A 24,087-nucleotide genomic window follows, 5' to 3' on the forward strand; every position below is an offset into this window, starting at 1 on the left:
GAAATGCATAAATTGATAGTTTACTAATGAGCTTAAATTCTTTACACGATGATTTCATAATAAAAGAAACCTAGAATGAATTGATGAAACGTAAGTCTCTGTTATCTAAGGAAACACTATGTTCATATTAGGAAGGGATGTGAAAGATTTGAAGTCCTAAAGGTTTTCTTTTAAGTGTTTTAGCTGCATGTTTATTTGTCCCGGTTATTCAGTGCTGTAATAATTAGCTTCGTAACTTGAAGAAGCATGCAATTGCTCTCATCCAGCTTGTGTTAATGAACCTGATAGCTGTGTTAATTCGGGATATGGAATCCTCCCGTTACTTCTCTGAGAGCCTGTTGTTGAAGATGCTTTTGAACAAAAAGCATAAGGCTAACCATAAGCTACAGGATAAAATACCAAAAATGTGTTTGAATTTACATATAATGACATTAGTAAGTGTTTCGTTTCCCGTGCGGTTAAAGAACCGTGCTCACGGAATATCTCTGCCTTCCTCCCGATCGTGATACCCTGGAGGGTCAAAGGCGAGATGGGCTGGAGAAAAGCGGAGGCAGGAGATGGGCGGGGGACGAAAAGCGGCGTGTGGGTGGCGAGTGGTCCTTGTTTGTAGGCAGGCAGGGCGGGCAGCGCTCGGTGGCTGCAGTGCCGGGAGGAGGCTGCGGGCGCCGCTGTTGACCGAGAGGAGCGAGAGGAGGATCGGAGCGCTGCCGGCAGCCCCGCCCGCTGCGGCCAGGCTGGATCGCAGCTCGATCGCTGGATTGGTGGGTGGGCAGCCCGGGCGGCGGTGTGCGATCGTCCTGCCGGTGCGGATCCGTGCGGCGGAGAGGCGGCGGAGGCTGGGGCAGGGCCCGGGAGCGGAGAGGCCGGTGGGAAAGGTCAGCAAGCGCTGGGAGCTGAGCAGCAGCGGCAGCGGGAAGCTAAGTTGGCGGAGATGAGCTGGGCGGGGAGGCGCTGGGGCCGGCGGCAGCGAGCTGTGCTCTGGGCCGTCCTGCTGGCGGCGTGGGAGGCGGCGTGGGGGCAGCTGCGCTACTCGGTGCCCGAGGAGCTGCCCAAGGGCTCGTTCGTGGGCGACGTCGCCAAGGACCTGGGGCTGCAGCTGCCGGAGATCCGAGCTCATGGCATCCGCATTGTATCCGAAGATAGGACGCAGTATTTCACTGTTCACGGGAAGACGGGACATTTAGTGACGGCGGAGAGGATCGACAGAGAGCAGCTGTGCGAGCGTGTGCAGCAATGCGTGCTGCGCTGTGAGCTGATCGTGGAGGGGGAAATGAAATTTTTTGAAATCGAAGTAGAGATCACGGATATTAACGACAACCCCCCCATTTTCAAGGATATAGAGCTGGAAGAGAGAATGATCGAAACGACAGCCCCGGGATCGAGATTTCCTCTGGCCGAGGCTCATGACCCAGATTCGGGCCGGAATTCCCTGCAGAGCTACGAGCTGAGCGGTGACGAGCACTTCTCGCTGGCCGTGCAGGCGGGCCCCGGCGGCGATCAGCGTCCTGAGCTGGTGCTGGCCAAGGCGCTGGACCGGGAGGAGGCGGCGTTTCACGAGCTGGTGCTGAGGGCGATGGACGGCGGCGATCCGGCACGGACGGGCACGGCTCGGATCCGTGTGACCGTGCTGGATGCGAACGACAACGCGCCCGTGTTCAGCCAGGCGGAGTACACGGTGCGTGTGCCCGAGGACGTGCCCGTGGGCTCTGTCCTCGTCATCGTCACGGCCACGGACGCCGACGAGGGGCTGAACGGACAGGTGAAATACTCGTTAAAGAAAATCACAGAGAAAGCCTCACGGATTTTTCAGCTGGATTCGGAGAGGGGTGCGATCGCTCTGTTACAGAGCCTGGACTTCGAGGAAGGCAGCTCTTATGAATTGGAAGTGCAGGCACGGGATGGCGGAGGCCTTTTCGACACTGCCAAAATCGCAATCACCGTCACAGACATGAACGATAACGCACCAGTGATTTCTGTGCGGTCGGCGCTGAGTGAAATTTCTGAGGATGCGCCATCAGCGACTGTGGTCGCACTGCTGCATGTGCAAGACCGGGACTCGGGGGCTAACGGTGAGGTGCGCTGTTCACTGGACGACGGCGTCCCGTTCCGGCTCCAGAACTCGCACGGCAGCTACTACAGTGTGGTGACAACGAGAGAGCTGGACCGAGAGCAGGTGTCGGAGTACAACGTGACGGTGCGGGCGGCCGACGGCGGGTCGCCGGCACTGCAGAGCAGCGCGGTGCTGGCGCTGCGGGTGCTGGACGTGAACGACAACGCGCCGGTGTTCGCGGAGGAGCGCTACAGCGCGCGCGTGTGGGAGAACAACGCGGCGGGCGCGCTGGTGCTGACGGTGCGCGCCACGGACGCGGACTGGGGGGAGGACGCGCGCGTGCGGGACCGACTGGCGGAGGGGCGGGTGCGGGGCGCGGCGCTGTCGTCGTACGTGTCGGTGCAGGCGGAGACGGGCGCGCTGTACGCGCTGCGCTCCTTGGACTACGAGGAGGTGCGCGAGCTGCGGCTGTGGGTGCGTGCGGAGGACGGCGGGGCGCCGGCGGTGAGCAGCAACGTGGCGGTGGTGCTGGTGATCGTGGACGAGAACGACAACGCGCCGCAGGTGCTGTACCCGCCGCCGCTGTCTCGGGCGGCGGGCTCGGGCGGCGCGTGGTCGGGCGTGGAGCTGGCGCCGCGCTGGTCGGAGCCCGGCGCGCTGGTGGCCAAGGTGGTGGCGGTGGACGCGGACGCGGGGCAGAACGCGTGGCTGTCGTACGAGCTGGCCAAGGCGACGGAGCCGGGGCTGTTCCGCGTGGGGCTGCACAGCGGCGAGGTGCGCACGGCGCGCTCGCCGCTGGCCCGCGACGCGGCGCACCAGAGCCTGGTGGTGCTGGTGAAGGACCACGGGCGGCCGGCGCTGTCGGCCACGGCCACGCTGAGCGTGCTGCTGGCCGAGAGCGTGGCCGAGCTGCCGGCCGAGCGGGGGCGCGCCGCCGAGGCGGCGGCGCCGGGCGAGCCGGCCGGCAGCCTGACGCGCTGGCTCGTACTGGCCGTGGCCGCCGTCTCGTGCCTCTCCCTCGCCTTCCTGTTGCTGCTGCTGGCGCTGCGCCTGCGCCGCTGGCGCCGCCAGCACCTGCTGCCGGCCCAGAGCGGCGCCTTGCGCGGCGTGCCCGTGTCGCACTTCGTGGGCATCGACGGCGTGCGCGCCTTCCTGCAGTCCTACTCGCACGACGTGTCGCTCACGGCCGACTCGCGCAAGAGCCAGCTGCGCTTCTCGGCCGCCAGCTGCTGCGACACCCTCCCGGCGCGGCCTCTGCCCGACGAGCCCGCGCCGCTGCTCGGGGACGAGGACCCTGCCGCCGCCCTGCCCGCGGATCCCGCCGCTCCCTCGGTGAGTTGCTCTGGGCACGTTTTCTCCGACACTCTTGCTTTCTGCTGCTGCTCCCGTGTCCTTTCCCCGTCCTGTTCTCTGCCTTGCGTAGGACATTTGCTTTCAAGTGAGGTCGAGTTTCCCTCGGTGACGTTCTTATGGCTGGTGCCCTTTGGTGTCGTTCTTTGGACATGGGCTCTGTCGTCAGCCTTGCAGTTAGTGGAGAAGGAAGGAGGGAGAAGGCTGCTGCTGGCAGGCTGTTCGTTAGATCGTGAGTTTGGGTATTTCTCAGGTACCACGTATTTTCGCCCCATGTCGCCTGTGCTGGTAGAATGTGTTAGTGTTAGATCTTCTGAAGTGATGTATGTCGTTTTTGAGAAATACAACTTTTTATGAGGCTCATGTGTCTTCCGAAGAGCACCTTCTGCTTGAATAGGTTGAACATGTCTAGATCAAAATGCTGATGGCTTTGCGTGGAACTTCTCTGCACTTTGTTCTCAGACTTTAGTATTCTGTATGGTATATAGTGCATGTTTGTGGGAAAAATCTTTGCGTCATCCATGTTTTGATCTTTGTCCCCAGCAGGGGATGTGGCGGGGCAAGAAGTGTTCCTTGATGACGTCTGTGTGCCTGTTATGAAGATGAAGGGTCCTATTAGAAGTTGTGGCTCGTTGAAAAGGCTGTGGGTGTGTATGTATCTGGAGGAGGAAATGCAGGTGGAAATGTCAGAACTGCTTTGTTTGTTTCTTGATTTTGAAGGGTCAGATTTAGCTGGATGAGCCCTGGCTATAAAATATTTAGTCTGGCGAGAGAATTGGCTGGATGGGAAGGGAGAGATTTAATTTGCAGCAGGAGATAGAAGGTGGGCATAATTCCCCCTGTGCAGATATTCACTGAGTCCGTCTCTCTTGGAAGACTGCTTGGCTTTTCCTTTTAGAGCTATGAAGTCTCTTCCCAGAACTTGAGTGAGCAGGCAAATGTCGCTTCCATAGTGCAGAGGTGGAAAGATGGCTGTGTGAAATTGGTGGTGTGAAGAGAAATGGTGTGGGGAACTGGGCCTCCAGTGTCACGTGTTTTGAAGATGTGTGGGTGAAAGAAGCCCATGGATGATGGGAAGGGTTGGGAATTGGAGTTGTGTGAGCTGTGCATGAATGTCTGCTGCAAGCCTGAAGGGAATGTTTTCCTCCATTCCCTGTCCAGTTCCTGTCTCCAGCATGAACCAAGATGGGGTTTTTCCCTGTGAATGTCATTGTCCAGAAGATCTGTGTAGCAGGTGGCTGGAGAACCCTGGGAGGTTCTTCCAAAGTATTTGCATCCTATCATAATTGTGTCACTGAAAAGCTTCACTTTGTGCTTATGGAAGATGCTGTATGGGAAGAGCAAGCAATGTCTTCAGTGCCTGTAACCAACGTTATTGATCATGTCCTGTGAATTCTATAACCCAGAACAGTGTTGTGAGCTCTTCAATCCTGCAGCTGTTAATTTTCTGTCTCTCTCTTCTGATGATCTGAAGATGGATCTTTCATGTTTAGAGGTGAAAACAGAGAGAGACTTTCATAGACAGTTTTCTGGAAAATGTCTCTGTTGGAAATGGTTTTTCTTGTCCCACGGCTTGGGTGAGAAGTCAAATATTATCCATGGTCAGGAGTTCCTGTGTGAGCAACTTCCCTTTTGGTGGAGTCTGTGTAAATTCTGAAGATCTGTGATAACCATGTGAGCTGCGAGGGGTTGTGGGGGAGTGTTAGGGATGTGGTGTGTGAGGAGGTAGTGGAGGAGACATGGAATGTGTTGTGTTGATGCCCAGGGCTATTGCTGGCCTGATGAAAATGAGTCAGGAGGAATCTCATGATTTGATCTTGTGTGGTTTGGACTCAAATGGCACAGTTTGTGTTCCATATTCTGTTGCATCAAGAGTGGTGGTCACGCATCTTGTGAGGAGTGCATATGCTGAAGAATGGTGATGTTGGCTTTGAGGTGATGCTTGGATGGCTGGGTCTTTGTCAGAGCTGCTGAAAATTGATGGCCTATGTAACATTTTACAATTGTTTAAATATTTGGGAAGGTCAGAATGATATTAGTTGTGATTCATGGGATATGAGAAGCTGTGCACACAAATTTTCTTCTAATGATGTCTTTATTCAATCTTTGCTTTCATGTTCTGTTTGGGCAGAGAGAAGAAGTCTGTCTATGCAGAGACAGGGCCGGTGCTGGAGTTCAGTGTGATATAGTCCCAAATGAATGAATGAATGGTGTCAAGGTCTGTTTGTCCTAGTAGCTAGACGAGGCCAGAGCTGTGGTTCCAAGCTTTTTCTTTCTCTTCCTATGCAAGGAAATGAGTGTCTGGGGTCTGTGTATTGAGCTCCTGTGTGAGGCCTCGTGTGCATTAGTTACAATTGAGTTTCCTGTGTTGAGTATGTGGTACAGTTGAGACAATCTGAAATGTGAGGCCATGATGGATACTCTGCTGGTGTTTTTCCATTCTTGGATGGCTTGATTAACTATTTTTGGAAGCTTTGTTTGATTTGGGTTTGGGTGGGTTGGGTTGGCTTTGGTTGAGTTGGTTGTTTGCCTGTTATTGTTTTATTTTTGTCAAGGAGTAAAGTTGATCCTCATTGCACCTGGCAATCCTTCAAGCTCCAGACCATAAAATTATCCTGTAGGGAGAGTGTCTGTCATCCATACCTTGAAGTTGTGAATGAAATCATAGAATCACAGAAACGCTGATTCAGAGAATGGTTTGTGTTGAAAAGGACCATCAAGGTCATCTCCTTCCAACTCCTCTGCCATGGGCAGGGACATCTTCCAGCAGAGCAGCTTCTTCAAAGCCCCACCCAGCTTGACACTGAATATTACATTTAAGAAATACAACTTCATAAATACTCATTTCTGCAAGGTGGTGTTTTTTCTGTACGGAACTGTACATATCGAGCCACAATTCCTGTGTGGAACAATAATTAATTGTGTGTGAGACGTTCATTATCCATCTGTTTCTCTTTGCAACATTGTGATTATAGTTTCTTCAGAGTTGTAATTGCACTTTCATTTGGGCCCTCCTTTGCAGAAAGGTTGCAGCTGATTTTCACAATTCTGTTCATTACTTTGAAATATAAAACAGTCGTTTATCTGCACATCTCTAATTGAGCGACCCAGGAAAGAACTGCGTGTGGGGAATAGGAGAAATGGGAAGCAGGAGCAATTAGAGAATCTGTTGTAATTTGTCAAAAGATTTAACTTGAGAGAGAGGCCAAAGAAAAATTGTTTAAATTGCTGGTTTCATATTTGTGCAAGGTGAGCAGGCCATGCAGTAGTAGAAGTTCGCTGAAGTGATGATTAATTCCTCAAATGAAGCCCCCTATCCTCTGTCCAGTGAAATTCTTTAGGGCCACACTTGCAGCTTGAAACCTCAGTGAATTTCAGGTGCTCACAGGTGTGAATTTTAGGGCCTGAAATAATAGCCTAACAGACTTCACTGTGGTCATCTCTGACAACTTGTTGTCTTCTAATACTCCCTAGGCTTAAAGAATTAACGTTTTGTGTTTTTCTGTATGTGTTGTTTTCTTCTGAGTTGTTTTTCCTTGATTTATCTTGTTGGTGGGCCTACTAAAAATTATCAACAAGCCCTCTCTTTGTACTGACCTCTGGTGTGTAACCATCTCCTTCTCTTCTTCATTGGGTGTGGAAGGCAGGAGATATGAGAGTGACTTTGTGTTCTGGTACTGTTGGGAGTAATAAATGAAAATATGGCTTTAGTCATTTTAATACACCTTTCATCTGTGTGGATCAGAACATGTGATAAGGACAGGGAGGAGATTCCCTGGAAGCCAATGGTTTGATGAGCCATTCTCCATTGGATGACCGCTAATCTTTTAGTGTGGTTGTTTATCATTTGTGTGCTTTGGAATCCTTCAGTTCCTTCTCATACCGGTGGTGAGCAGAGAAATGTCCCTCCCTTCTGGCTGTGGCTGTAGTGCATTATCATCTCCTGATAAATGTGCCCAGGGAGGAGATGGCCACAAGCAAAAGCTTCCAGTTGCATGGTGGAGAAGCAAAAGAAGAGAGGGGAGCTGTGAGTGTGAGGCCAGAGAAGAAGTGGGTCATTGCCTTGCTTGTCCCATGTCATGGATCCCCCAAGGCTGTGCCTGATGGAGTAGGGTGTGCTTTGAGTTGCTTGTGTAGAGCAAGGGAGACCTACAAAGTGTTCTTGCCTCTGTTAATGTCTATGTGTTTGTAACTCTTGCATTGCTTGTTGTCATGAGTTGAAGCTCAGTGTGTCTGATCTTCTGTGGAAGGTCTCCTGTGTCCCAATTGTCCGAGTGCAGGTGCAGTTCCCTCACACACCTGAGATGTTTAGAGGTGTAAAGACGAAGGGTTTCCTAAGCACTCTTTTTACATGGGCCAGTGGTTTTGACTAAGAGAAGGGAAGGTTTTATTAGGTAAATGCTTCACAGTCAGGCTTGACAGAAAATGGAATATATTGGTCCAAAAAGTCTTGGATATGCCTCCAATGTTCATGTGTAGCAGAAAATATTCCTGGTCATGGCAGAAGTGTGGATTAAATGACTTTGAACTTAAGTTTAAGTTGGAAACTGCAAACATATTTGGTATCTATGACGGACTCCGTCTTGCTTTGCACTTTCTATTGTCAAGTGCTCGGATATGGAGATGTAGATGAAACAACTTGAATGAGCCAGAAATAAAAGAATTATTGTTATTTTATTATCTTGGCATTGGTGATACTTATAGTGCTTTGGGTTTATCTATACCTCAGATTAATTGATCTCAGGTCATGAAGGGAAAATTCAAGATATGGGACAACAGTGCAGAAAAACTCTTCAAGTATTCCCTGTATTATCATTTATTTCTGCTGTAGGTGCGCTATGATTTTATTGAGAGCAGCTGAATGCGATTCTTTACTGCTGAGCCATGAATATTTGCTTTTGAGTGTTCAATAAAAACAATTGTTTTGCGACGCAAAAGAAAGCCTTAACAGAAGCCGGCAGCACATCATGGATAGAATGGGGTTGTAGTGGAATGGAGCAGGAGCTTGTGTGCTCGGTGTTTGCAGCGGAGGAGCGAGGCCGGAGGCGGTGCAGCCGCTGAGGCCCGGCCCAAGGCGGGCCCCGTTGAGCGCGGCCATCGGGCGGCTGCAGTGGCGTGGCGGCGCCTCCGGGTGCCGCTGTTGGCCGCCGCCTGCCGGCGCTGGAGCCGCCGCCGCCGCAGCGTCCTGCCCCCGCAGGCTGCTCGCTCGGCCGGCGCCGGCCAGAGCGGCAGCGGCAGCGGCAGCAACAGCGGCGAGAGGCGGTTTGGTGCGGCTTTGGTGCGGCTTTGGTGCGGCTTTGGTGTGTCGCTTGTCGGGGAGCAGCGGCGTGGTTGTGGGGCCGAGCGGGACAGGCTTTGGTGCGGCGGCCCGTGCGCTGTGTGGCGAGAGCGGCTGGAAGGGAGGCAGAGCAGCGGCAGGAGGCAGGAGCTTGGCGAGCGGCGGCGGCGGCGGGCGAGAATGGCGGTGAGGCGGCGGCAGAGGCGCGGGCCGGGCGGCGGGCGAGAGCTGCTGGCCGCGGTGCTGCTGTGCGTGTGGTGGCGGGCGGCGGCCGAGCGGCTCCGCTACGCCATCCCCGAGGAGCTGGGCAGAGGCTCGCTCGTGGGGCCGCTGGCGCGGGACCTGGGGCTCAGCGCGGACGAGCTGCCGGCGCGCAAGCTGCGGCTGAGCGAGGAGAAGCAATACTTCACGGTGAATGAGGAGAACGGCAACCTGTACGTGAACGAGAGGCTGGATCGGGAGGAGATGTGTGGCGAGTCGGCGTCCTGCTCTGTCAGCTTCGAGGCGCTGGTGCAGGACCCGCTGAACATTTTCCACATCGAAGTGTCCATCGAGGACATGAATGACAACTCCCCGGTATTCAGCAAGGCAGCTCTGGACCTGGAGATTGGTGAATGGACGCTTCCCGGTGCTCGTTTTCCTCTGGAGATGGCGCGAGATGCAGATGCAGGAAGCAACTCGTTACTGACTTACCAGATCACCAGCAACCCGTCCTTCTCCCTGGCCATGAAGGAAAAGCCGGGTGGCAAGGAGCAGCCGGAATTGGTACTAGAGAGAATGTTAGACCGGGAGAAGCAAAGCTCCTTTGAATTAGTGCTGATGGCAGTGGATGGTGGGGACCCTGCGAGGTCTGGAAGAGTCCAGGTTCGAGTAAACGTGACGGATGCCAATGACAACCCACCCGTGTTCAGCAAAGCTCTCTACGAGGCGCGAGTTCCGGAGAATCTTCCAGTGGAAACCGTGGTGCTGCAAGTGCAGGCTACAGATGCGGACGCAAGCTCGAACGGGCGAGTGTCCTACTCCTTTGGCAGCATCCCGGACGCCGTCAGGGCGTTGTTCACTATTGACAGTGAGAGTGGAGAAGTTCGGACAGCGGGGCTCCTCGATTTCGAGGAGAAGAGTAAGTACATCTTCGGTCTGGAGGTGATGGACGGTGGTGGGCTCACCGACCACTGCGAAGTGCAGATCGACATCACAGACGAGAATGACAACGCGCCCGAGATCACCATTCTATCCCTGTCCAGTCCCGTGCCCGAGGACGCACCGGTCGGCACCGTGGTGGCTTTGCTGAAAGTGAGGGACAGAGACTCCGGGGAGAACGGCCAGGTGTCGTGCGAGCCGTCGGGGACGGCGGCGCTGTCGCTGGTGGCGTCGTCGGGCGGCTCGTACAAGGTGGTGACGGCGAGCGCGCTGGACCGCGAGCAGGCGTCGGAGCAGCGCGTGACGGTGGTGGCCCGGGACCGGGGCAGGCCGTCGCTGTGGAGCAGCAGGGAGCTGGTGCTGGAGGTGTCGGACGTGAACGACAACGCGCCGGTGTTCGAGGAGGCGGCGTACAGCGCGTACGTGGCGGAGAACAACGCGGCGGGCGCGCTGGTGCTGCGGGAGCAGGCGCGGGACGCGGACGCGGGCGCCAAGGGGCGCGTGAGCTACGGGCTGGCGGGCGGCAGCGCGGGCGCGGCGGGCGCGGCGCCGCTGGTGTCGGTGGAGGCGCGCAGCGGCGCGCTGTACGCGCGGCGCTCCTTCGACTACGAGCAGTGCCGCGAGTTCGCGGTGGCCGTGCGGGCGCAGGACGGCGGCGCGCCGGCGCGCCGCTCCACGGCCACGGTGCGCGGCTTCCTGCTGGTCCCCCACGACAACGCGCCCCGGGTGCTCTGGCCGGCGGCGGCGGCAGGGGCGGCAGGGGCGGCAGCGGGAGAGGCGGCGGGGGGAGGGGCGGGGTCTCCGTCCGAGGTGGTGCCGCCCTCGGCCGAGGCCGGCTACCTGGTGGCCAAGGTGGTGGCGGTGGACGCGGACGCGGGGCGCAACGCGTGGCTGTCGTACGAGCTGGTGCAGGCGTCGGAGCCGGCGCTGTTCCGCGTGGGGCTGCACAGCGGCGAGGTGCGCACGGCGCGCGCCGTGTCCGAGCGGGACGCGGCCAAGCAGCGTGTGGTGGCCGTGGTGAAGGACCACGGGCAGCCGGCGCTGTCGGCCACGGCCACGCTGCACGTGGTGCTGGCCGAGAGCTTGCAGGAGGCGCTGCCGGAGCTGAGCGAGCGGCCGGCGGGCGCCGAGGCGGCGGCGGCGGGGGCCCGGCTGCACGTCTACCTGGTGGTGGGGCCGGCGGTGCTGTGGGCGCTCTTGGTGCTGAGCGTGGCGCTGGCCGTGGTGGCGCGGCTGCGCCGGGCCGGGCCGCCCGCCGCGCTGCGCTGCCTGGGCGCGCAGCCCTTCTCGCTGGCCGCCGCCGCCTTCCCGGCCGACTTCTGCGAGGGCACCTTGCCCTACTCCTACAACCTGTGCGTGCCACCGCCGGCCCGCGCCGTGCCCGAGGCCGCTTGGCAACCGCCGCCGGTGCCGCCGGTGCCCGTCCTGTCGGCGGAGGAGCTTCTGGGCGGCGATTCCTGCGAGAAGCCGAGCCCGAGCAGTAACGTCGTCGTGGGAGAGCCGCCCGCCGATGCTGGTGCACTGCAGGTCTGTAAAGCGTGATGTCTTTCTGGTTTCAGACCTTTCTGAAACGTCGTCCTTGTTCCCCGGGTATTCTCTGCGTGGTGTCTGAGGGGACTCGTCATTTGTGTTTCTACGTAGTGGCGGAAGTTTTTTATTTTATTCTCGGTAACAGATTCAGCTGACAGGCTTTGTTTATGGCTCTCCTTTCGGCTCGTGGCAGCGTTTCTCCGTGTTTCTCTGTGTTTCCTGAGATTGAAGATTTTGCTTTTATGGGTGGCACAGTCCTGTCTCCTTGATGGAGTGAATTAAGGAACGGGCAATGCCCCGTTCATGGTAGAGCAGGAAGCACTTGGTTCTTCCTTGGTCACAGGTTCAGCTTCAGCCGCAAAGCTTTGTCCTCACCGTTCGAGCTCTATAAATTACAATATGTTCGTAATGTTGAATGAGGATTGGTATTCTGTGGGAGGAGAATGGCTGATTCTGCATGACGGAGTGAAGGAAAAAATCCACTGACACAAGCTGTTTGAGCTTGCTGACTATTTTGTTCAGAAAGGCTGTGCTTGGAATGTGTGTGAGCCTTTACACAAACCCGTTCGTTGAACTTTTTTTGTCCTTTTTGTTTATGAAAGGAAACGAAAGTGGAAGTTTAAGTTCTCCATGCTGAATGAAAAAAGAGATTGTTGCCCATTTCTGGGGGGATTGCAGTAGTGGGTCTGGATGGCCTCTTTTTATGCGTCCCGGGTGGCTGTTCGCTCTGTTTTGTTTGCTCTTCATGATCTTTATTTCATACGCAGGTGAGAGGGTTGAATGGTTTCTGTTTTAGGAGTTTTAATTTTTTAATCCTTATTACATAGAGTATGTGAGGGATTTAGTAGAATCGGGTATATCGGGAGCAGCAAACTTCTGCAATTCAGTCGACTAGAAGAAACCCCTGAGATACGGAGGGATCACACATGAGAGATGTTGTTCCGACCACGGTTTAGGCACTTGAATCATTCTCATTTGCATATTGATTAGTGGTCAGCACAGTTTGAAGAGCACAACTGTACTTTTTTTGTATTGTTCTATAATTCCTTTCATGAAAAGATATCGTACCAACGTCGATAAGAAATACACAGATGAATTGTTTACTAATGAGCTTAAATTCTTTACACGTTGATTACAGCATAAAAGAAATATAGAATAACTTGATTGAATGTCAACCTGTATAAACTAAGGAAACACAGTGTTTATTTTAGGAAGGAATGTCAAGGGTTTGAAGTCCTGAATCCTTAGGAGTTTTAGCTGCATCTTTATTTTACCCTGTTATTCAGTACTGTAACAATTAGGTCCCTGACTTGAAGAAGCATGCAATTGCTCTTATCCCGCTTGTATTAATGAACCTGATAATTGTGTTTATTCGGGACATAGAATCCTCCCATTTCCTCCCAGAGCCTGTTGTTGAAGATGCTTTTGAACAAAGAGCATAAGGCTAACCATAAGCTGCAGGGTAAAATACGAAAAATGTGTTTGAATTTACATAAAATTCCAATAGTAAATGCTTAGTGTCCCGTGTGGTTCAAGAACCGCTCTCACGGAATATCTCTGCCTTCCTCCCGATCGCGATGCCCTAGAGGGTCAAAGGCGAGATGGGCTGGAGAAAAGCGGAGGCAGGAGATGGGCGCGGGACGGAAAGCGGCGTGTGGGTGGCGAGTGGTCCCTGTTTGTAGGCAGGCAGGGCGGGCAGCGCTCGGTGGCTGCAGTGCCGGGAGGAGGCTGCGGGCGCCGCTGTTGACCGAGAGGAGCGAGAGGAGGATCGGAGCGCTGCCGGCAGCCCCGCCCGCTGCGGCCAGGCTGGATCGCAGCTCGATCGCTGGATTGGTGGGTGGGCAGCCCGGGCGGCGGTGTGCGATCGTCCTGCCGGTGCGGATCCGTGCGGCGGAGAGGCGGCGGAGGCTGGGGCAGGGCCCGGGAGCGGAGAGGCCGGTGGGAAAGGTCAGCAAGCGCTGGGAGCTGAGCAGCAGCGGCAGCGGGAAGCTAAGTTGGCGGAGATGAGCTGGGGGGGGAGGCGCTGGGGCCGGCGGCAGCGAGCTGTGCTCTGGGCCGTCCTGCTGGCGGCGTGGGAGGCGGCGTGGGGGCAGCTGCGCTACTCGGTGCCCGAGGAGCTGCCCAAGGGCTCGTTCGTGGGCGACGTCGCCAAGGACCTGGGGCTGCAGCTGCCGGAGATCCGAGACCGCGGCGTTCGCATTGTCTCGGAAGGTCGGACGCAGTATTTCGCTGTGCACGGGAAGACGGGACATTTAGTGACGGCGGAGAGGATCGACAGAGAGCAGCTGTGCGAGCGTATGCAGCAATGCGTGCTGCGCTGTGAGCTGATCGTGGAGGGACAGATGCAGGCTTATGGAATCCAGGTGGAAATAACGGACATTAATGACAACGCGCCCGGCTTTAAAGAAAGTGAGTTTGAGGAGACGATTAGCGAGACGACAGCCCCGGGGTCTCGATTTCCCCTGGCCACGGCTCATGATCCGGATTCGGGCCGGAATTCCCTGCAGAGCTACGAGCTGAGCGGTGACGAGCACTTCTCGCTGGCCGTGCAGGCGGGCCCCGGCGGCGATCAGCGTCCCGAGCTGGTGCTGGCCAAGGCGCTGGACCGGGAGGAGGCGGCGTTTCACGAGCTGGTGCTGAGGGCGATGGACGGCGGCGATCCGGCACGGACGGGCACGGCTCGGATCCGTGTGACCGTGGTGGACGCGAACGACAACGCGCCCGTGTTCAGCCAGGCGGAGTACACGGTGCGTGTGCCCGAGGACGTGCCCGTGGGCTCTGTCCTCGTCATCGTCACGGCCACGGACGCCGACGAGGGGCGGAACGGGGAAATTAAATACTCGTTGAAGATAGAGACATACAGGGCTATTTTCCAACTGGATTCAGAGAGTGGAGCGATCACTCTGTTACAGAGCCTGGACTTTGAGAAAGGCGACTCTTACGAACTGGAGGTGCAGGCACGGGATGGCGGAGGCCTTTTCGACACTGCCAAAATCGCAATCACCGTCACAGACATGAACGATAACGCACCTGTGATTTCTGTGCGGTCTGCTCTGACTGAGATTTCTGAGGACGCGCCATCGGGGACCGTAGTCGCCCTGCTCCATGTGTATGATCAAGACTCGGGACCGAATGGTGAAGTGCGCTGCTCCCTCGATGGGGACGTCCCATTCCGGCTAGAGAAATCCCGTAAAGATTACTACCGTGTGGTGACAGCGAGAGAGCTGGACCGAGAGCAGGTGTCGGAGTACAACGTGACGGTGCGGGCGGCCGACGGCGGGTCGCCGGCGCTGCAGAGCAGCGCGGTGCTGGCGCTGCGGGTGCTGGACGTGAACGACAACGCGCCGGTGTTCGCGGAGGAGCGCTACAGCGCGCGCGTGTGGGAGAACAACGCGGCGGGCGCGCTGGTGCTGACGGTGCGCGCCACGGACGCGGACTGGGGGCAGAACGCGCGCGTGCGGTACCGGCTGGCGGAGGGGCGGGTGCGGGGCGCGGCGCTGTCGTCGTACGTGTCGGTGCAGGCGGAGACGGGCGCGCTGTACGCGCTGCGCTCCTTGGACTACGAGGAGGTGCGCGAGCTGCGGCTGTGGGTGCGTGCGGAGGACGGCGGCGCGCCGGCGCTGAGCAGCAACGTGTCGGTGGTGCTGGTGGTCGTGGACGAGAACGACAACGCGCCGCAGGTGCTGGACCCGCCGCCGCTGTCTCGGGCGGCGGGCTCGGGCGGCGCGGGGCCGGGCGTGGAGCTGGCGCCGCGCGGGTCGGAGCCCGGCGCGCTGGTGGCCAAGGTGGTGGCGGTGGACGCGGACGCGGGGCAGAACGCGTGGCTGTCGTACGAGCTGGCCAAGGCGACGGAGCCGGGGCTGTTCCGCGTGGGGCTGCACAGCGGCGAGGTGCGCACGGCGCGCTCGCCGCTGGCCCGCGACGCGGCGCGCCAGAGCCTGGTGGTGCTGGTGAAGGACCACGGGCGGCCGGCGCTGTCGGCCACGGGCACGCTGAGCGTGCTGCTGGCCGGGAGCGTGGCCGGGCTGCTGGCCGAGCTGGGCAGCGCGGCCGAGGCGGCGGCGCCGGGCGACCCGGCCGGCAGCCTGACGCGCTGCCCCGTGCTGGCGGGGGCCGCCGTGTCGTGCCTCTTCCTCGCCTCCCTGCTGCTGCTGCTGGCGCTGCGCCTGCGCCGCTGGCGCCGCCAGCACCTGCTGCCGGCCCAGAGCGGCGCCTTGCGCGGCGTGCCCGTGTCGCACTTCGTGGGCATCGACGGCGTGCGCGCCTTCCTGCAGTCCTACTCGCACGACGTGTCGCTCACGGCCGACTCGCGCAAGAGCCAGCTGCGCTTCTCGGCCGCCAGCTGCTGCGACACCCTCCCGGCGCGGCCTCTGCCCGACGAGCCCGCGCCGCTGCTCGGGGACGAGGACCCTGCCGCCGCCCTGCCCGCGGATCCCGCCGCTCCCTCGGTGAGTTGCTCTGGGCACGTTTACTCCGACAGTCGTGCTTCCTCCTGATGCTCCCGTGTCCTTTTCCCCGCCCTGTTCTCTGCCTTGCGTAGGAGATTTTGCCTTCCAAGCGAGGTCGAGTTTCCCTCGGTGACGTTCTTATGGCTGGTGCCCGTTGGTGTCGTTCTTTGGACATGGGCTCTGTCGTCAGCCTTGCAGTTAGCGGAGAAGGAAGGAGGGAGAAGGCTGCTGCTGGCAGGCTGTTCGTTAGGTCGTGAGTTTGGGTATTTCTCAGGTTGGAGTTTTCCCCCCATGTCCCCTGTGCTGTCAAGAATCAGTGTTCTTAGTAGTGTTAGATCTTCTGAAGGGATATATGGCGTTATTGAGAAAGACAATTTTTATGAGTCTCGTGTGTCTTTGCAAGAGCACATGTGCTTGGATAGGTTGAATGTGTCGTGGTCATAATTCTGTGGGGTTCCCGTGGGGTTTCTCTGCACATTTTACTCAGCCTTTATCGTTCTCCATGATTCATAGTGGAGGTAAGCAGGAAAAGCCTTTTTGTCATCCATGCTTTGATCTTTGTCCCCAGCAGGGGACATGGCCGGGCAAGAGGCGTTGTTTGGTGACGTCTGTGTGACTGTTATGAAGATGAAGGATCCTCTTACAAGTTGTGGCTCTTTGAAAAGGCTGTGGGTGTGTTTGTATGTGGAGGAGGTAATGCAGGAGGAAATGGCAGAACTGCTTTGTTTCTTTCTTGATTTTGAAGGCCGAACTATGGCAAATGGAGCTGGATGAGCCCTGGCTCTAAAATGTTTAGCATGTGAAGAGAATTGGCAGAATGGGAAGGGAGAGATTTAATTTGCAGCAGGAGATAGAAGGTGGGTATAATTCCCCCTGTGCAGATATTCACTGAGTCGGTCTCTCTTGGAAGACTGCTCAGCTTTTCCTTTTAGAGCTATGAAGTCTCTTCCCAGCACTTGAGTGAGCAGGCAAATGTCGCTTCCATAGTGCAGAGGTGGAAAGATGGCTGTGTGAAATTGGTGGTGTGAAGAGAAATGGTGTGGGGAACTGGGCCTCCAGTGTCACGTGTTTTGAAGATGTGTGGGTGAAAGAAGCCCATGGATGATGGGAAGGGTTGGGAATTGGAGTTGTGTGAGGTGTGCATGAATGTCTGCTGCAAGCCTGAAGGGAATGTTTTCCTCCATTCCCTGTCCAGTTCCTATATCCAGCATGAAGCAACGCTGGGTATTTCCTGTGAATGTAATAGTCTAGATGATCTGTGTAGCAGGTGGCTGGAGAACCCTGGGAGGTTCTTCCAAAGTATTTGCATCCTATCATAATTGTGTCACTGAAAAAATTAACTTTGTGCTTATGGAAGATGCCATATGGGAAGATTAAGCAATGTCTTCTGTGCCTGTAAACAACATTATTGATCATGTCCTGTGAGTTCTATAACCCAGAAGAGTGTTGTGAGCTCTTCAGTCCTGCAGGTGTTAACTTTCTATCTCACTCTTCTGATGATATGAAGATGGATCTTTCATGTTTAGAGGTGAAAAGAGAGAGACTTTCATAGACAGGTTTCTGGAAAATATTTCTGTAAGAAATATATTTACTTGTCCCATGGCTTGAGTGAGAAGTCAAATGTTATCCATGGTCAGGAGTTCCTGTGTGAGCAACTTTCCTTTTGGCGGAGTCTGTGTAAATTCTGAAGATCTGTGTTAACCATGTGAGCTGTGAAGGGTTATTGGGGAGTGTTGGGGATGTGGTGTGTGAGGAGGAACTGGAGGAGACATGGATGTGTTGTGTTGATGCCCAAGGCTATTAATGATGAAAATGAGTCAAGAAGAGTCTCATGATTTGATCTTGTGTGGTGTGGACTCAAATGGCGCAGGTTGTGTTCCATATTGTGTTGCATCAAGAGTGGTGGTCACGCATCTTGTGAGGAGTGCATGTGCTGCAGAATGGTGATGTTGCTTTGAGGTGATGCTTGGATGGCTGGGTCTTTGTCAGAGCTGCTGAAAATTGATGGCCTGTGTAATATTTTACACTTGTTCCAGTAATTGTGAAGAACAGCATAAACTCATTTGTGCTGCTTGGGGTCTGAGAAGCTGTGCACACAAATTTTCTTCTTATGATATCTGTATTCAATCTTTCCTTTCATGTTTTGTTTGGGCAGAGAGAAGAAGTCTGTCTATGCAGAGACAGGGCCGGTGCTGGAGCTCACCCTGATATTGTTCCAAAAGAATGAATGAATGGTGTCAAGGTCTGTTTGTCCTTGTAGTTAGATGAGGCTCACAGCTGTGGTTCCAAGCTTTTTCTTTCTCTTCCTATGCAAGGAAATGCGTGTCTGGGGTCTGTGTAGAGAGCTCCTGTGTGCCTCGTGCCTCGTGTGCATTAGTTACAATTGAGTTTCCTGTGTTGCATATGTGGTACAGTTGAGACAATCTGAAACGTGAAGCCACGATGGATACTCTCCTGGTGTTTTTCAATCCTTAGCTGGGTTAATTAGCATTTTTTGGTTGATGGGTTTTGTTTGGGTTGGCTTTCGTTGGTTTGGTTGTTTGCTTGTCGCTTTTTTTTCATCAAGGAATAAAGTTGATCCTCATTGTGCCTGGCAATCCTTCAAGCTCTAGACCATAAAATTATCCTGTAGGGAGAGTGTCTGTCATCCATACCTTGAAGCTGTGAATGTAATCATAGAATCACAGAAACACAGAGTGGTAGAATGGTTTGTGTTGAAAAGGAGCATCAAGATCATCTCCTTCCAACTCCTCTGCCATGGGCAGGGACATCTTCCAGCAGAGCAGCTTCTTCAGAGCCCCACCCAGCTGGACACTGCATATTACATTTAAGAAATACAACTTCATAACTATTCATTTCCCCAAGGTGTTCTTTTTCTTTCTGTGGCCATAGATGGAACTGTTCATGGGGAACCATAATATGGAACTGTTCATGTCTGGAACAATAATTAATTATGTGTGAAACCTCCATTATCCATCTGTTTCTCTATGCAACATTGTGATCTAGAATTTCTTCAGAGCTGTAATTGCACTTTTATTCAGTCCCTTTATTGCAAAAAGGCTGCAATTCATTTTTGCAGTTCTGGTTAGTGCTTTGAAAATTAAAACAGTTGTTTTTCAGCACATCCTTACTTCAGCGTCCCAGGAAAGAACTGTGAGTGGGGAATAGGAAGAATAGGAAGAAGAAGCAATTAGAGAATGTCTTGTAATTTGTCAGAAGATTTAACTTGAGGAAGAGGCTGAAGAGAAGCTGTTAAAAATGCTGGTTTCATATTTGTGCAGGGTGAGCAGGCCATGAAGTAGAAAAAGCTCACTGAGGTGAGGATTAATTCTTCAACTGAAGCCCCCTATCTTCCGTGCAGTGAAATTATTTAGGGCCCCTCTTGCAGCTTGAGACCTTTGGGAATTCCAGGAGCTCTCAGGGATTAATTTTAAGGCCTGAAATAAAGGCCTAGAAGACTTCTGTCATCTCTAACAAGTTATTGTCTTCTAAGACTTACTAACCCTAAACAATTATAACTTTGGGTTTTCCTGTACGTTGTTATACCTTCTGTGTGTTGCTATACCTTGATTTACCTTGTATGTGGGCCTACTTAAAATTATCAACAAGCCATCTCTTTTTACTGACCTATGATGTGTTAATATCTCCTTCTCTTGTTCAGTGGGAGTGGAAGGCAGGAGATATGAGAGTGACTTTGTGTTCTGGTACTGTTGGCAGAAATAGATGTAATAAATATGACTTTAGTGAGCCTTGTGTCTGTGTGGAACAGAACATGTGATAAGGGCAGGGATGAGATTCCCTGGAAGCCAATGGTTTGATGAGCCATTCTCCATTGGATGACCGCTAATCTTTTAGTGTGGTTGTTTATCATTTGTGTGCTTTGGAATCCTTCAGTTCCTTCTCATACCGGTGGTGAGCAGAGAAATGTCCCTCCCTTCTGGCTGTGGCTGTAGTGCATTATCATCTCCTGATAAATGTGCCCAGGGAGGAGATGGCCACAAGCAAAAGCTTCCAGTTGCATAGTGGAGAAGGAAAAGAAGAGAGGGGAGCTGTGAGTGTGAGGCCAGAGAAGAAGTGGGTCATTGCCTTGCTTGTCCCATGTCATGGATCCCCCAAGGCTGTGCCTGATGGAGTAGGGTGTGCTTTGAGTTGCTTGTGTAGAGCAAGGGAGACCTACAAAGTGTTCTTGCCTCTGTTAATTTCTATGTGTTTGTAACTCTTGCATTGCTTGTTGTCATGAGCTGAAGCTCAGCATGTCTGATCTTCTGTGTCAGGTCTCCTGTGTCCCAATTGTCCGAGTGCAGGTGCAGTTCCCTCACACACCTGAGATGTTTAGAGGTGTAAAGAGGAAGGGTTTCCTAAGCACTCTTTTTACCAGAGCATGTAGTCATATGGCAGCAGACAAGTGTTTTTAACCAAGAGAAGGGAGGATTTGATTAGGGGAAATGTTTACAATATGGATTGTGAGAAAATAGAAAATATTGCCCTGAGATGTTTTGAATATGCCTCCAACGTTCAAGCCTTGAGGAAGATGTTCTTGCTCATGGCAGAGGTGCGGATTATATTACCTTGAAGGAAAAGTTTAAGTTGGAAACTGGAAACAGGTTTTGGTTCTATGAAGGACTCAGTGTTGCTTTGCGTTTTTCAAAGTCAGGTGCCCAGATTTGGAGATGCAGCTTAAACAACTTTAATGAGTGAGAAATGCAAGAATTAATGGTATTCTTCTATCATTGCATAGGGGTTGCTTACATTGTTTTAATCTGATCTGTACCTCAGATTAATTCATCCCAGGTCATGAACGGACAAATCAAGATATGAGACAATGCTGCAGTAAAGCTCTTGAAGTCTTCCCTGTATTATTATTTATTACTGCTGTAGATGCGCCGTGATTTTATTAAGGGCAGCTGAATTCCGGTATTAAATGATGAGCTATGAATATTTTGTACTGAGTGTTCAATCAAAACAGTTCTTTTGTGACTCAAAAGGATGGCCTCAGATCACATCTGGGACAGAATGGCGTTGGAGTGGAAACAACTTGAATGAATAAGAAACAAAAAGGGTAAATTTTATTCTGCTATCACTGCATAGGGGTTGCTTACATTGTTTTAGGCTGTTCTATATCCCATATTACTTCATCCCAGGTCATGAAGGACAAACGAAGATATGGGAGAATAGTGCAGAAAACCTCTTGAAGTATTCCCTATATTATCGTTTATTGCTACTATAAATGTGTCACGATTTTATTAAGGGCAGCTGAATTCCCGTATTTATATCTCTGCCATGAATATTTGGTACTGAGTGTTCAATCAAAGCAATTGTTTTGCGGGCCCCGTTGAGCGCGGCCATCGGGCGGCTGCAGTGGCGTGGCGGCGCCTCCGGGTGCCGCTGTTGGCCGCCGCCTGCCGGCGCTGGAGCCGCCGCCGCCGCAGCGTCCTGCCCCCGCAGGCTGCTCGCTGGGCCGGCGCCGGCCAGAGCGGCAGCGGCAGCGGCAGCAGCAGCGGCGAGAGGCGGCTTTGGTGCGGTTTTGGTGCGGCTTTGGTGCGGCGTTGAGGAGTCGCTTGTCGGGGAACAGCGGCGTGGTTGTGGGGCCGAGCGCGCTAGCTTTGGTGCGGCGGCCCGTGCGCTGTGTGGCGAGAGCGGCTGGAAGGGAGGCAGGGCAGCGGCAGGAGGCAGGAGCTTGGCGAGCGGCGGCGGCGGCGGCGGCGGGCGAGAATGGCGGTGAGGCGGCGGCAGAGGCGCGGGCCGGGCGGCGGGCGAGCGCTGCTGGCCGCGGTGCTGCTGTGCGTGTGGTGGCGGGCGGCGGCCGAGCGGCTCCGCTACGCCATCCCCGAGGAGCTGGGCAGAGGCTCGCTCGTGGGGCCGCTGGCGCGGGACCTGGGGCTCAGCGCGGACGAGCTGCCGGCGCGCAAGCTGCGGCTGAGCGAGGAGAAGCAATACTTCACGGTGAATGAGGAGAACGGCAACCTTTACGTGAACGAGAGGCTGGACCGGGAGGAGATGTGCGGCGAGTCGGCGTCCTGCTCTGTCAGCTTCGAGGTGCTGGTTCACAACCCGCTGAACGTGTTCCATGTGGAGGTGTCCATCGAGGACGTGAATGACAACGCCCCAGAGTTCAGCAAGGCAGCTCTGGACCTCGAGATCGATGAATGGAAGCCTCCCGGTTCCCGGTTTCTTCTGGAGATGGCACGAGACGCTGACGCAGGAAGCAACTCGTTGCTGACTTACCGACTATCCAGCAATCCGTCCTTCTCCATGGCCATGAAGGACAGTCCGGACGGAAGCAAACCAGAGTTAGTACTGGAAACAACATTAGACAGAGAGAAGCAGAGTTGTTTTGAGCTTATTCTGACGGCGGTTGATTCCGGGGACCCCTCAAGGTCCGGGAGTGTCCAGATTCGGGTGAACGTGACAGACGCCAATGACAACCCACCCGTATTCCCGCAGGATCACTACCTTGTGAGCCTCCGTGAGGACACGCCGCCGGGTTCGACAGTCCTGAATCTGTCAGCCACAGACACCGACGCCGGCACCAACGCCCACATCAGCTACGGCTTCAGGAAAATGCCGATCAAGGCACTTGAGAAGTTCGTGGTCGATGCAGAGAGTGGGTCTATCACGCTGCAGGAGGCTTTGGACTTTGAGGACACGCGCGCGTTTAGCCTGGCTGTGGAGGCGAAGGACGGAGGGGGTTTGGTTGCTCACTGCAAGGTGGAGGTGGAGGTGCTGGACGTGAACGACAACGCGCCCGAGATCACCATTCTATCCCTGTCCAGTCCCGTGCCCGAGGATGCCCCACTCGGCACCGTGGTGGCCGTGCTGAAAGTGCGGGACAGAGACTCCGGGGAGAACGGTCAGGTGTCGTGCGAGCTGTCGGGGGAGGCGGCGCTGTCGCTGGTGGCGTCGTCGGGCGGCTCGTACAAGGTGGTGACGGCGAGCGCGCTGGACCGCGAGCAGGCGTCGGAGCAGCGCGTGACGGTGGTGGCCCGGGACCGGGGCAGGCCGTCGCTGTGGAGCAGCAGGGAGCTGGTGCTGGAGGTGTCGGACGTGAACGACAACGCGCCGGTGTTCGAGGAGGCGGCGTACAGCGCGTACGTGGCGGAGAACAACGCGGCGGGCGCGCTGGTGCTGCGCGTGCAGGCGCTGGACGCGGACGCGGGGCGCCACGGGCGCGTGAGCTACTGGCTGGCGGGCGGCAGCGCGGGCGCGGCGGGCGCGGCGCCGCTGGTGTCGGTGGAGGCGCGGAGCGGCGCGCTGTACGCGCAGCGCTCCTTCGACTACGAGCAGTGCCGCGAGTTCGCGGTGGCCGTGCGGGCGCAGGACGGCGGCGCGCCGGCGCGCAGCCCCACGGCCACGGTGCGCGTCTTCGTGCTGGACCGCAACGACAACGCGCCGCGGGTGCTCTGGCCGGCGGCGGCGGCAGGGGCGGCGGCGGGAGAGGCGGCGGGAGAGGCGGCGACTCAGTTCGAGGTGGTTCCGCGCTCGGCCGAGGCCGGCTACCTGGTGGCCAAGGTGGTGGCGGTGGACGCGGACGCGGGGCGCAACGCGTGGCTGTCGTACGAGCTGGTGCAGGCGTCGGAGCCGGCGCTGTTCCGCGTGGGGCTGCACAGCGGCGAGGTGCGCACGGCGCGCGCCGTGTCCGAGCGGGACGCGGCCAAGCAGCGTGTGGTGGCCGTGGTGAAGGACCACGGGCAGCCGGCGCTGTCGGCCACGGCCACGCTGCACGTGGTGCTGGCCGAGAGCTTGCAGGAGGCGCTGCCGGAGCTGAGCGAGCGGCCGGCGGGCGCCGAGGCGGAGGCGACGGCGGCGGCGGCCGAGCTGCAGTTCTACCTGGTGCTGGCGCTGGCGCTGCTGTCGGCGCTCTTGGTGCTGAGCGTGGCGCTGGCCGTGGTGGCGCGGCTGCGCCGGGCCGGGCCGCCCGCCGTGCTGCGCTGCCTGGGCGCGCAGCGCTTCTCGCTGGCCGGCGCCGCCTTCCCGGCCGACTTCTGCGAGGGCACCTTGCCCTACTCCTACAACCTGTGCGTGCCACCGCCGGCCCGCGCCGTGCCCGAGGCCGCTTGGCAACCGCCGCCAGTGCCGCCGTTGCCGCCGGTGCCCGTCCTGTCGGCGGAGGAGCTTCTGGGCGGCGATTCCTGCGAGAAGCCGAGCCCGAGCAGTAACGTCGTCGTGGGAGAGCCGCCCGCCGATGCTGCTGCACTACAGGTGTGTAAAGCGTGACCTTCTTTTAAAACTTTCGGAATCGTCCTCCTTGTTTTCCGGGAATTCTCTGCGTGGTGTCTGAGGGGACTCGTCGT

General features: G+C 55.8%; 1 protein-coding gene and 2 pseudogenes across 1 annotated transcript; all 3 read left to right on the top strand.

Moving 5' to 3' along the window:
• The first annotated feature begins 738 nt into the window (after window positions 1-738).
• On the top strand, window positions 739-11,360 carry LOC102106023 (uncharacterized). Its single transcript, XM_088063766.1, has 3 exons — window positions 739-2,722; window positions 3,140-3,382; window positions 8,427-11,360. The coding sequence occupies exons 1-3, from the start codon at window positions 932-934 to the stop codon at window positions 11,358-11,360; spliced, it is 4,968 nt and encodes a 1,655-aa protein (XP_087919892.1). The 5' UTR covers window positions 739-931.
• Window positions 11,361-13,351: 1,991 nt separating this feature from the next.
• On the top strand, window positions 13,352-21,346 carry LOC102109937 (protocadherin gamma-A5 pseudogene; annotated as a pseudogene).
• Window positions 21,347-21,508: 162 nt separating this feature from the next.
• LOC106628978 (protocadherin gamma-B5 pseudogene) lies at window positions 21,509-24,010 on the top strand (annotated as a pseudogene).
• The last annotated feature ends 77 nt before the right edge of the window (window positions 24,011-24,087 follow it).

Source organism: Pseudopodoces humilis, chromosome 17, assembly GCF_049639895.1.
Source record: "Pseudopodoces humilis isolate 2021_Gansu_Grassland_sample_001 chromosome 17, ASM4963989v1, whole genome shotgun sequence".
Taxonomy (NCBI): domain Eukaryota; kingdom Metazoa; phylum Chordata; class Aves; order Passeriformes; family Paridae; genus Pseudopodoces; species Pseudopodoces humilis.

Excerpts from the sequence above, each read along its gene's own strand:
- LOC102106023 (XM_088063766.1), top strand. The coding sequence starts at position 932 with ATGAGCTGGGCGGGGAGGCGCTGGGGCCGGCGGCAGCGAGCTGTGCTC. Across the intron at positions 2,723-3,139 it reads GCGCGCTGGTGGCCAAGGTG|AGCGGCGCCTTGCGCGGCGT; the intron begins GTGGCGGTGGAC and ends CTGCCGGCCCAG. Across the intron at positions 3,383-8,426 it reads CGGATCCCGCCGCTCCCTCG|CGGAGGAGCGAGGCCGGAGG; the intron begins GTGAGTTGCTCT and ends CGGTGTTTGCAG.